The 11,727-nt window shown below is 46.1% G+C and overlaps 1 protein-coding gene across 1 annotated transcript in view; it reads left to right on the forward strand.

The window, feature by feature from the left end:
• Positions 1–11,727, forward strand: part of LOC107123626 (dnaJ homolog subfamily B member 2-like) — a 21,001-nt gene that overhangs the window by 4,980 nt on the left and 4,294 nt on the right. Inside the window, exons 3-7 of the mRNA XM_015426899.1 lie at positions 496–585; positions 2,626–2,742; positions 5,543–5,647; positions 6,004–6,106; positions 8,171–8,241. Of these exons, the coding sequence (XP_015282385.1) occupies positions 496–585; positions 2,626–2,742; positions 5,543–5,647; positions 6,004–6,106; positions 8,171–8,241 (486 nt within the window). The remainder of the gene's footprint in view (positions 1–495; positions 586–2,625; positions 2,743–5,542; positions 5,648–6,003; positions 6,107–8,170; positions 8,242–11,727) is intronic.

An 11,727-nucleotide genomic window follows, 5' to 3' on the forward strand; every position in this document is an offset into this window, starting at 1 on the left:
GAAGGAAGGAAGGAAGGAAGGAAGGAAGGAAGGAAGGAAGGAAGGAAGGAAGGATTACAAGAGCTGGCGTGGGCTGGCACAGGGTGGGGGAGGGAGTCTGAGGTGTGAGGTGTTGGTGTTACCTTGCCTTTTAATTGGGTGGGGCTGGGTGAAGGAAGGAAGGAAGGATTATAAGGGCTGGCGCAGGCCCGTGAAGAATAAAAGGTGGCATTGCACAGCCCAGGCTCCCTCCTCCCCTCCAGAGACGTACCTGGCCTTGTGGGGCCAGCGCGGCCTGGGGCAGTGCAAACCGTCCCTCCCCTCCTTAATTTAATTCAATTTAATTAGCGCCCCCCCCCAAAGCTGCCACCCCCGTCAAATAAATTCCTGGCTATGGGGCTATCCCTCTGCCAATTATTGCTGGGCTTTCACTCCCCCCCCCCGGTCTCTTGATAAGAGGGAACACAAGCAGTGCTGCTAAATGTTTATGCAATCAAGAACCTGGTTGAAGTTCAGGGTCAGGGTCTTCTTCCCTCTCCCTTCCAGATTATAAGCGTGATCTTTATGACCTCTATGGCATCGAAGGACTTTCAAGCGCAAGTACAGGTGAGCACCAGATTCAAAGGAACTCGTTATGATGCAGGGACATAATCTTCATGTATGCAAAGGATGCACTACTTGCCTTACTTCTGGGTTGTTTTCATTGCTAGCATGTACACACTAGTGGTTCCTGCCTTCCACCCTGAAAACATGTGAATTTTGTTCAGCATGTAAAGAAAGTGATTGTTTCAAAATGATGTTCATATTTGATAGTATCCCCTTCTCCTCTTCTGCCCCCACCCCACAAAATTTCAACAGAAATGTGTGATTTTAGAATGGGGATGCCAGCTTCCAGGTGGGACTTGGGGATTCCCTGGAATTACTGCTCATCTCCAAACTACAGAGATAACTTTCCATGGAGAAAATGGATGCTTCGGAGGGTGGACTCTATGGCATTGCACCTCATGGAGGTCCCTATCCTCTCTAGCCTTCATCCCCAAATCTCTAGGAGTTTTCCAACCTCGATGTGGCAACCCTAACCCCCTATCCTCTGCCAGTGGCCGGGGGGGGGGGGCTGGCAATCCTATTTAAGAATTATGTCTGTTATTAAATTTTATTTAAATATGAATGTTACTCCTAATTCATCTTACTCACCCAGTGTTGAAGTTTACAGATCCTCCCTTTGTATCTTCTTGTTGGCATTAGTTTTCCTGTCAAAAATCAGCTTTTCTTGTACAATCTTGCTGAACATTATTCCATTAGTCTCTCTTGAGACAGCAAGGGCTGCACCCACAGCACCCTCAGTGGCTGGAAAGAATTATGGCAGGGTGAGGACTGCAAATAAAACCACTCTTTGGGTGCGGTCAGATGGTGTGCTGAGACCCGGTTAAACTGCTCCGGTTCTAACCGGATTATATTTGATCTGGATAATCGTGATCACACTTACTTCCCTTATCCTGCCTCACCACGCAGTCACGGCGCTCCCTGGCGTCTACACTACCTACGCGTGGGAGCGTGTCAGCGGGTTTTTAAATTTTTTTCTCAGTTTGCACATGCGCATAAGTGCTCATCCATAGAATGGGGGGGTGAAACTACCATGGCGCATGCGCAGAACCACCAGGGTGAATCAATCCAACTGCTCCAACAAAATACTTCCCTTTAAACGTTTGACCCGAAAATGGCCTCCATGAGATCGCGAACTCATCTAAACTCTAAAACAAGTGACTGTTTAAATGTTGGTTTTCTAAACACAGTAGCGGAGCTCTGCCTATGCGCACACCGCTGGCGCTAAAAGTGGAAGCCTTGGGCAGCTTTTGAGGGGGGAGGGGGTTTAAACCGGAAGTGGCTTGACACCGGAGGATCGATCACACAGGGGGGAAATGCGGCTTTAAACGGGAGAGCTGAGAAAACACCACTTTGGGACCTGGTAACAAAATACTCCGAGTTAAAGTGGTTTTGAGCTGGAAACCAATGGCTAGGGACGAGAGGCAGATGTTGACTGTGTGATCGTGCATATAAAATCCGTTGCTGAACTGTCATGACACCAGATCAAACGGCGCATCTGAACACACCCATTGAGTGTTCCAGTTAGGGAGGAGGAAACGGATAAACCTAGTACTGCAGTTGTGGACAGCAATAACCTTTGGTAGCCGCCCCACCTTGTTCTATGGGCACTACACCATTGCTGCTGGTAAAACTTTCATTGTATTATAAATTATCCTAATGACTTTGGTGAAGAATCAGTTGGCTCAAAATATGGCTAAAGGTATTTCCGTCTTGAGTGATAAACTCTCTGCATTCCTGACATGTGCCTCCCCTCCTGTTTGACCATTGTTCTTAAGAGATGTAGGCATGGAGTCTGCCCTTTTAATAAGGTGGAATAAAGCATCTTGAGAATCATGGTTTTCCTGAGTCGTGCTGATGTGGCCAGGGCTCCTTCCCTGTCTGACCTTCTCCTTTTGGCTCAGTAGCCTGCTTTGGGCAAAGGCATAATTGTCTGAAACAGATCTCTCCCCCATTTACTGTCTCTCTTCCCACCCTAGAAGGCATCATGGCTTGCTGAAACTATGTGGTCTGAACATATGTATCTGATTCGTTTCTTGAAAGGAACTGATCATTATCAGAGCTCAGGAGGGACACCTGACTTCATGTTCACCTTTCGTGATGCAGACGAGGTCTTCAGGGAAGTCTTTGGAGAACAAGATCCTTTCACAGAATTCTTTGGTATGAGCTAGCACAATATTTGGGGGGGGGGGGAATGTAGAAAACATATGAAGTTGTCTGACACTGGTGCATCTAGACCAGGCCAATTTGCAGTAGCTCCCTAATATACAGGACAAAAGGTCTTCACTAGCCATATCATCACTGGAGATGCCAGGGACTGAGTCTAGGATGTTTAGCGAAGGGCCCTACTCATCATTCTGTACATCTCTGAAGTTGCTTGCTCTGCATTCCCTCAAAACCACAGCAGATTTTATTTTGCCTTCCACATTACATTGTCATTGTTATACTTCTGCCAATGTCTAGAACTTCCCTGGCTCCGTTGTGGGTTTCCCCATCCTTGCTTTGGCATGATCATTCCTGAAAGATCATATGCAAAGTGGGCTTGGGGAAAGTGGGTTTGAGGAGACACGGATTTCGGCACCTTCCTTCCCATCTGCCATCCCCCAGAGCAACCAATAGCAGGCTTTTTGATATTTTAAAAAATATCAGTAGTATGGATCAGTGTTCCCTCTAAGCTGAGTTAGTGTGAGCTAGCTCACAGTTTTTTAGCCTCCGGCTCACACATTTTTGCCCTAGCTCAGGAGGGATGGCTCCAGAGCAGACTGATTTATGCAGGAGCCAAATCACTCGCTCACAACTTTAATGCCAGGAGCTCACAAAGTAGAATTTTTGCTCACAGGACTCCACAGCTTAGAGGGAACATTGGTATGGATATTAAAACACGACAACAATATAGCAACAACTGATTTTTTAAAAACTTGGCAAAAATCCTGCAGGTGGTGGAGGGGGAGGTAGGTAGGAGGGGAAAGCATAGAGAAAAATTCTGTGCAGAGACTGTTTTGTCACACTGTGACTGTCCTTGCGTCCATAGAGGCAATGAGAGGGAAAACTGAAATCATCCACATGCAGAAGTAACGTAAGAGTTTAATTGGCAGGGAGTTATCACTAGCTGGTCCAAAGTCAAGCAAATAAATACTCCCATTTTACAGATGGGGAACAGAAGCTTAGAAACCATTTGACTTTCTCAAGGACAGCATTTGCGGCTAGACACATGGTTTTGAACTCAGGTTTTTGATGTCTAGAATTTAGACCATGCTGGATACTGTTGTCAGAAACCTAGAAAATGGAGGCAGGGCTGCTAAACCTGGAAGGCTACAACCCATCTGTCATCCATCCAGTAAGGATGCAGAGAGGGACCCACCTAATTCAGATGCCTGGAAGGAAAGGTGAATTTGAAATATAAAGGTGGAGACTTGGGCTGTTTCCACACAGATGTTTTGCTCCACCTTGGCTTCCTTTACAGCAGTGTTGGTTTCAGAAACATCCAGATGACGTTATCATCTATTTGTCCTGTTTCCATATTTCCCCCTACTCAGCTGCAATATTTCCCCACCCTGATTTGGTACAATCTTTTGTGAAAAATCACAGCCAAAGCACCTTTGGATGCCATGCAGATGGGAAGGTGTGCCTTTTTGCAAGTTCCAACCACATGAGCCATTTTTCTTACATAAGCCCCTTCCCCCAACTGCCCGTTCCTCCACAAACACTGGAAAGCTTGGGGGGGGGGCTTAAAAAAAACTGGTAACTGACAGGTTGCCTTGGGCATCCAGTTCAACCATGGGATCAATCCCTAGTACTCTACTGGTTCTAGTGAATGCTTGTAGATTCAAAATATTTTGTGTGCATGGATTCAAACTGGGGGCATGAACTTCTAGGTTCAAGACTACCACTGGTTCTAGTGAATGCTTGTGTACATAGATTCAAAATATTTTGTGTGGATGGATTCAAACTGGGGGCATGAACTTCTAGGTTCAAGACTACTGCAGTGCATCCCGAGAATAACCACGAACCTACTGGACAGTCCTATTAACAGCTGTTTCAAACCCTTTAGGGACTGTAGAAATGTTTACGAATCCATGAGATAAATAGCTAACAGATGAAGCTTGAGGGTTTATTGTTTCTCTAGCTCCAGATTTAGAATGTTAGTATGATCTATAGGGCCTTCCTTGCCTTTGAAAATTGTGCGTAGGGAAGAACTGAGGAAGGGTGCCAGGCAATGTTCCCTCTAAGCTGTGGAGTCTTGTGAGCAAAAATCCTACTTTGTTAGCTGCTGGCATGAAAGTGGTGAGCGAGCGATTTGGCTGCTGCCTAAATTAGTCTGCTCTGGAGCCATCCCTTCCTGAGCTGAGAAAAAAATGTGTGAGCTGTAGGCTAAAAAACTGTGAGCTACCTCACACTAACTCAGCTTAGAGGGAACACTGGTGCCAAGCCTCTTTAGATACAGGTTCCTCTCTAATCTTGCAGTTCAACCACAAGATCCTGCTCTGTTGCCCAGTCCTGGAACATTACAGAGGATTTCCTTCTTCCCTTCCAGATACAGTATACTTGCCAATTTGTATTGTTTAATTGTAAAGCACTGAAATAAGTTTATGCATGCTCAGGTCTCCTAGTGAATTGGTCCATGCATTAATATTTATTTCATGTATGCTGTTGTCTTTCTCCCCAGTGGGGACCCTAAATTGCTTACGTCATTCCTCCATTTTATTTTCACAATAACCCGGTAAGATAGGTTAGGCTGCAAGTGTATGACTGACTCAAGGTCACCCAGCAAGATTTCATGGCAGAGTGGACATTTGGACTCGAGTCTCCCACACTCTAACGACTACAGCACAATAACTCTCTATTATTATCATTATTATCATTATCATTATTATTATTATTTGGAGTATATTGTCATTGTTATATTAACTGTCACTTCTGTTGTAAGAGCACATCTAATAAGCCTCTCCCTGTTTTCTAGATGATTTCCCCCCATTTATAGTTCAGGATGATGGAGTGTCTCAGTTGATCATGCCAGGAGGTGTCACCTACTCCTACTGTTCCTATACTTCCCCGGGCCAGACAGGTAAGGGTATGCATTCCCCATTGCCTTGCAGCTCTGAGTACTCTGAAGAACCCAGTGACAATCTATCTCACACTATTTGTACATGTCCACTGCAGACAATGCCACAATCCATCCGTCTGGGATTTTCAGTTTTTGGTTTCTGCATTTTTGGTCCTAGCTTCTTCTGGTTCTGTCAGCTCATAACAATTCATTTCTGAATATTTTCAAAAATATAAAGAGCATTTGCTCCCATCATATATATAGCTGCCAGCTTTTACTGCTGTGACTCTTTGCTCACAAAGGCCTCTAAAGAGCCTCTTGAGTCTTCTGCTATTTGCACATGTACCTCTCAGTGGTGATGCCGACCTGTTTTCTAGACTTCTACACCACCTTCGGACCTGGTGCTGAAATGGGAATTGGCTTCCGGTCGATCTCCACAACAACCAAGTGCATCAGTGGCAAGCGGATAACTACCAGGAGGTGAGGTAGCAAGAGAAGCCCCATGACACCAGCTGCTGGGTCGCATGATCACACTGCAAGGGTGGCCTCTCTCATCGGTGGTCTACAGATGACAGCGTCTAAACACTAGAAAAGACTGCTTGGGCCATCTAACACAGCCAGCCACCTTTCTATTGGAAAAATATACCATGGCTCCGGTCACACGGGCAGGAAACTGCGGGGGGTGGGGGGTGGGAAGCGTGGCTGTTTGCCCCGGGGCAAACTAACGCGCGGTTAAGCGATCAGACCTCCCGTGGAGGTCCTGTGGAGGTACCGTGAAGGTTCTGTGGGTAGGGAGAGGTGCTGATCACAGGACACGCCTGTGCGCAACAAAGAAGTGCGCGGTGCAGCAAACTGGTTTTCTTTTTTTGTGTACACGACAAATGTGCATGCTCCGTTGGGTGCGTGTGCGCATCCACGGAGACTTGAAAAAAAAACAACCTTTTTCGCAAGGGGACATGGGCGGGTGCCGGATGCCACCGGAAACGCGATCAGACGCCTGCCCTTGCCCCGCGGTTTCCGGAAACTAGTACCTCTGAGGCACTAGTTTTTTGCTGCGCGTTTTCGGCGGGAAGCCTCGGTTGTGCCACGGAAGCGCTACGCTTCCCAGATGTGCCGGTGAGATCGCGCCCGGAAAATCCGCCTGTCTTCTGTCTCTCTTGCGTGGCTAATGTTCCGTGTGACCGCAGCCCATGTAAAGCTTCCTCCAGCCACCCCAATCTTTTTTGACAAGTGTCCAGGGGTGAAGGTTCCCTGGCCTCCACAGGGAGCCATGTGGTTCCTTCCATTGTTGAATTCCTGTGACAAGAAATACCATGCAGAAGCCTTAAATTAATTGGTATTTAAGTAGATTTATAATGTGAATGTAAAACCTATAGTAGCTAGAATGGACATCTGAGTTCTCTTCTGCAATTTGTCCCTCATTACCTACAGTTAAATGCAGCATAAATAGTGGGAGAGAAACTCAAAGCCACTTTTTAGTCTCATTCTTCCTACTACTTAACTTAAATCTACATCCCATTGTTTTGGTCTTGTACCTTCATTTTCTTTCTGAGAGCTTTTTAAACATTTAAAAACTGCCAGCCTGTTTTCCCCTTCTACCAATTAATTTTCTTTTGATGAGCCCAAACATCTTTAAGCTTGTCCTCACTGGATTTGTGTTCAAAACCTATTAATGTATTGCAGCTTGTTTTTGAATATTTGCCATTTTGTAATCTGTAGCATCCAGAATGAAACACCATACTGGAAACGAGAGCTCATCATTGTAGGTAGAGGGTAACACTTTGAATTGGTACTTGTTCAATTTCCACTTTGTTCTTTTTGTTCATCTTTCTTGGTTTTTGAGATATTTCTGAATGTATAGCCTCATCTCTAGAATGTTTGCAACTCCTCCCCATTTTCCATCATCTATATGTCAATTATTTTATTCACTCCCATGCACAAATCATTGAGGAAATAACTGAATTATACCCCAACACTGATGCTCAAAGAATAATTTTTACCTATGACCCTTTTAATACTATCATTTACAAGTATTTTAATTACACAATCACTTTCATTCTAGAGATTTGCAGCCTGGCCCCATCCCATGACAGCTAAGTGCCATAATCCACTGAAAACAAGTTAATAATAATTAAATTAACATTCTTCACCCCATGTCACCTGAGCTCTAACCAGGGCTATTTTGGGGCAGGAACGGAGTTCCGGCTGGCTCCTGAGTTGGCCACGCCCAGCAGGAACTGGTTTGACCATTTTGCCTGATTAGCTCTAACCATCAAAAGCCAGCACATAGATAGGTCATTCAGTGCTTTGGAAAGATGCGAGCTCTAACCATAAAAAGCCAGCACATAAAGATAGGTCATTCAGTGCTTTGGAAAGATGCTGGAATTTGGCCTATAAGTTGAGCTTCCAGAGGGAGGGAACGGTCATGAAGAATACTTCTGTGTGGGCATGTGGGTAGTGGGGGGCATGTTTGACTGACAGGAATGCAATGTGGCAGGTGCTTCACATCATACAGCTGGGGAAACTATCTGACCTATTTTGCAGAATTCTCGAGAATGGTCAGAAGACAGTGGAGATTGATGAGGATGGGGAGCTCAAAGTGGCAGACGTGTATGGTAAGTTTGGGGAGCATGAGAGAAGAACACACTGGCAGGCACACGTCTGCTGGGTAAGAGGTCCCATCCAGAAAGAGTCTCGGTATGAGCTGTCTTAGTTTGGAATAGCTTAAGGTGGACTATCTCTAATGCAACTGCTTAAGACTCTTTTGCTCTTTCCTGGTTTGACCATTTTGCCTGATTAGGCATAAATCACTCCGTATTAGCGTGCTCCCTGGAGAGAGGAGAGCGAGCCAACAAAGGCTGGGGAGCCTCCAGTTCAGGAAGTCAGTCCAAAGGGACGACTGCATAAACACTCAGGGTAATATTGATAAGAGCATAATAGAACTTCAGAGCAATGGTAGAATGGCAAATGAGGGCCACGTGTGGAGACGGAAACACACTCTAGGTATCCTTATGCCAATACTAGAAGTTTCTGAGCCAAGACTGGAGAGCTGGAGTGCTTGGTGCTCAATGAAAATTTAGATATAGTAGGCATCTTAGAAACATGGTGGAACGGGGAAAATCTATGGGATACAGTCATTCCTGGGCATAAGCTCTATAGATAGGACAGGGAGGGATGGGCTGGTGGACATGTTGCATTGTATATAAAAGGAAGGCTAGAATCCAATAAGTTAGAAAACTTCCTTATAATGAGGAAGCTGTGTGTTGGGGCTAGAATCCAATAAGTTAGAAAACTTGAGGGGAATTAACTCCTCAACAGGAGCGATATGGGTGGGAATATTGGGCCCTAAGTGTTACTCAGGGGTCTTGTTGTAGAAAAAGAGCTGCCGGAGCTCATTAGCATAACTCATTAGCATAACTTATTTGCATATGCCACGCCCCCTGACATCACCGGAAGTGACAGAAGGCCACACCCCCTGACATCACCGGAAGTGTGTCAGAAGGCCCGGCTACTTACCCTCCTGCTTCATCCTCATTCCCAAACGGAATGAGGATCGAAGCAGAGGGCGGGGTAAAGAAGGGGCGGGGCTTCACCACGTGACCGCCCCACCCGGAGCTCCGTACCTGAGAGCTCCCCCCCGACTAGAGCCCTGGTGTTACTTAACAGTAGCAATATACTGTCACCCACCTGAGGCTGATCTTGAGATGGAGAAGGCAGGGAGGATCACTAAAGCAGGTAATGTTATTATACTGGGAGACTGCAACTATCCTCACGTTGCCTGGGTAAACATGTGCTTGAGCCATGCTGTAGAAATGACGTTTCTAGTATAAATGACTGTGCCACTGGAACAGTTGGCCACAGAGCCAACCAGAAGGGTAGTGGTCTTGGACTTGGTTCTGAGTGGGTCTCAAGAACTGGTGAGATATGTAGACAACAATGCTATTTAAGTTCAGCATTCAGGTCAATGGAGAGTTACCCCTAAAGTCCAAAACTGTAACATTTGATTTCAAAAGAGGGAACTTTACAAAAATGAGGGGAACAGTTAAAAGGAAGATGAAAGGGAAACGTAAGAGTCAAATCCCTAGAGGATGCTTGGGAGCTATTTTTAATCACACTAACTGAAGCCCAAATATAATGCATGCCATAGGTTAAGAAAGGCACTGCCAAGTCTAAAAGAAGGTCTGTGTGGTTAACAGGTCAAGGAAGCTATAAAAAGTAAAGAGGCTTCTTTTAAAAAGTGGAAAGCCTGCCCCAATGAATTGAAAAAGAGGGACCACAGGCCCTGGCAAAAGAAATGTAAGCCAACAGGCATGCAAAAAGAGATTTTGAGGTTGCTAAAAGCATCAAGACAAACAATAAACATTTTAAAAAATATATCTGGAGCGGGAAACCAGCCAGAGAAGCAGTGGGCCTTTGGATGACAAAGGAATAAAGGGATTGCTAAAGGAAGATGGGGAGATGGCAGAGAAGCTCAGTGCATTTTTTGCTTCTGTGTTCACTGTGGAAAGTGTGGGGCATGTACCCATGCCACAGTCATAGGGGTGCCAGGTCCCCCATCGCTCCAGCAGGGGGATTTGGGGGGTGTTCTGGGGGCAGGTGGAGATGCCCCCAAGCCCTGCCCCCAAGAGCAACCATCCACCTGGCCACCCCTCTCCCTCCTTTTCTTCCCAATTTAAATGGCTTCAGCTGATCAGTGGGAACCACATGGCCCACCAACCAGCTGGAGGGCCCTTTAAATCTAGCAGGAGGGAGGGACAGGGGCAACCCAGACTCGAGCGCCACAGCCCCCACTCCGCTTGCAAAAAGACCTTTTAAAGACCCTTAAAAGGGTATTTTTGTGAGCTAGGTGTGTGGCCCACAACCACCCCCTCCCTCCCTCCTGTTAGATTTAAAGGGCCCTCCAGCTGGTCGGCGGGCCACGTGGTCCCCGCTGATTAGCTGAAGCCCTTTAATTTGGGCAGGAGGAGAGAGGGGGTGGGCGAGTGGGTGGTCGTTCTTGGGGACAGGGTTTGGGGGCAGTGATTCTCCTGCCAGCCAGCTGGCTGGGGGTGGATTGAAGCCCCCAGAAGCAGGGAACCCCCCACCCAGACCTGACGGCTGGCAGCCCTACAGCCCTACTGTTTTCCGGAAGGCAGTCTGAAGAACTGAGCCAAATTGAGGTGACCAGAGATGAAGTTCTAGACCTATTGGAGAAATTAAAAACAAATGAGTCTCCAGGTCCTCATGGCATACACCCAAGAGTTCTTAGGGAACTCAAATGTGAGATAGTTGATCTAAGATATCTCTAAATTCAGCCACTGCACCACAAGACTGGAAAGTAGCAATGGTTACACCAATTTTAAAAAAGGGATCCAGAAGGAGACCAGGAAATTACAGGCCAGTCAACCTAATGTCTGTCTCAGGCAAATTAGTATAAACTGTAATCAAAGACAGAGTTGTTAGGCACATAGAGGAACAGAGCCTGCTGAGGGAGAATCAGCATGGCTTCTGCAAAGGGAAGTCCTGCCTCACCAACCTTTTGGAGTTCTTTGAGAAAGTGAACAAGCATGTAGACAATGGTGATCTGGTAGACATTATATACTTGGACTTTCAAAAGGCTTTTGATGAGGTACCTCAGCAAAGACTTATGGATGAAATGACAGGAAGCAAAAAGTAGGAATTAATGGACAGTTCTCATAATGGAGGAAAATAAGTAGTGGGATCCCATAAGGATCGGTATTGGGAATGGTACTATTTAATTTATTCATAAATTATCTGGAATCAGGGGTGAGTTGTGTAGTGGCCAAATTTGCAGATGACAAAACATTATTCAGGATGGTGAAGTCCAAGGCTGACTGTGAAGAGCTCCAAGGGGACCTCCACAAACTGGGTGAGTGGGTGACCATGTGGCAGATGAAGTTCAGTGCTGGTAACTGTCAGATGATGCACACTGGGACTTTGTCCCAACTTGGTATAGGCTAATGGGGTCTGAACTTGCTGAAATTGAGCAGGAAAAAGCTCTAGGGGTCATAGTGGATAGCTCAATGAAAGTGTCAACCCAGTGTGCTGCTGCAGCAGGGAAAGAAGCAAACTCTGTGTCAGGGAGTATAGCACAAGAGACT

This window comes from Gekko japonicus, unplaced genomic scaffold, assembly GCF_001447785.1.
Source record: "Gekko japonicus isolate JY-2015 unplaced genomic scaffold, Gekko_japonicus_V1.1 scaffold104, whole genome shotgun sequence".
In the NCBI taxonomy this organism is placed as follows: Eukaryota; Metazoa; Chordata; class Lepidosauria; order Squamata; family Gekkonidae; genus Gekko; species Gekko japonicus.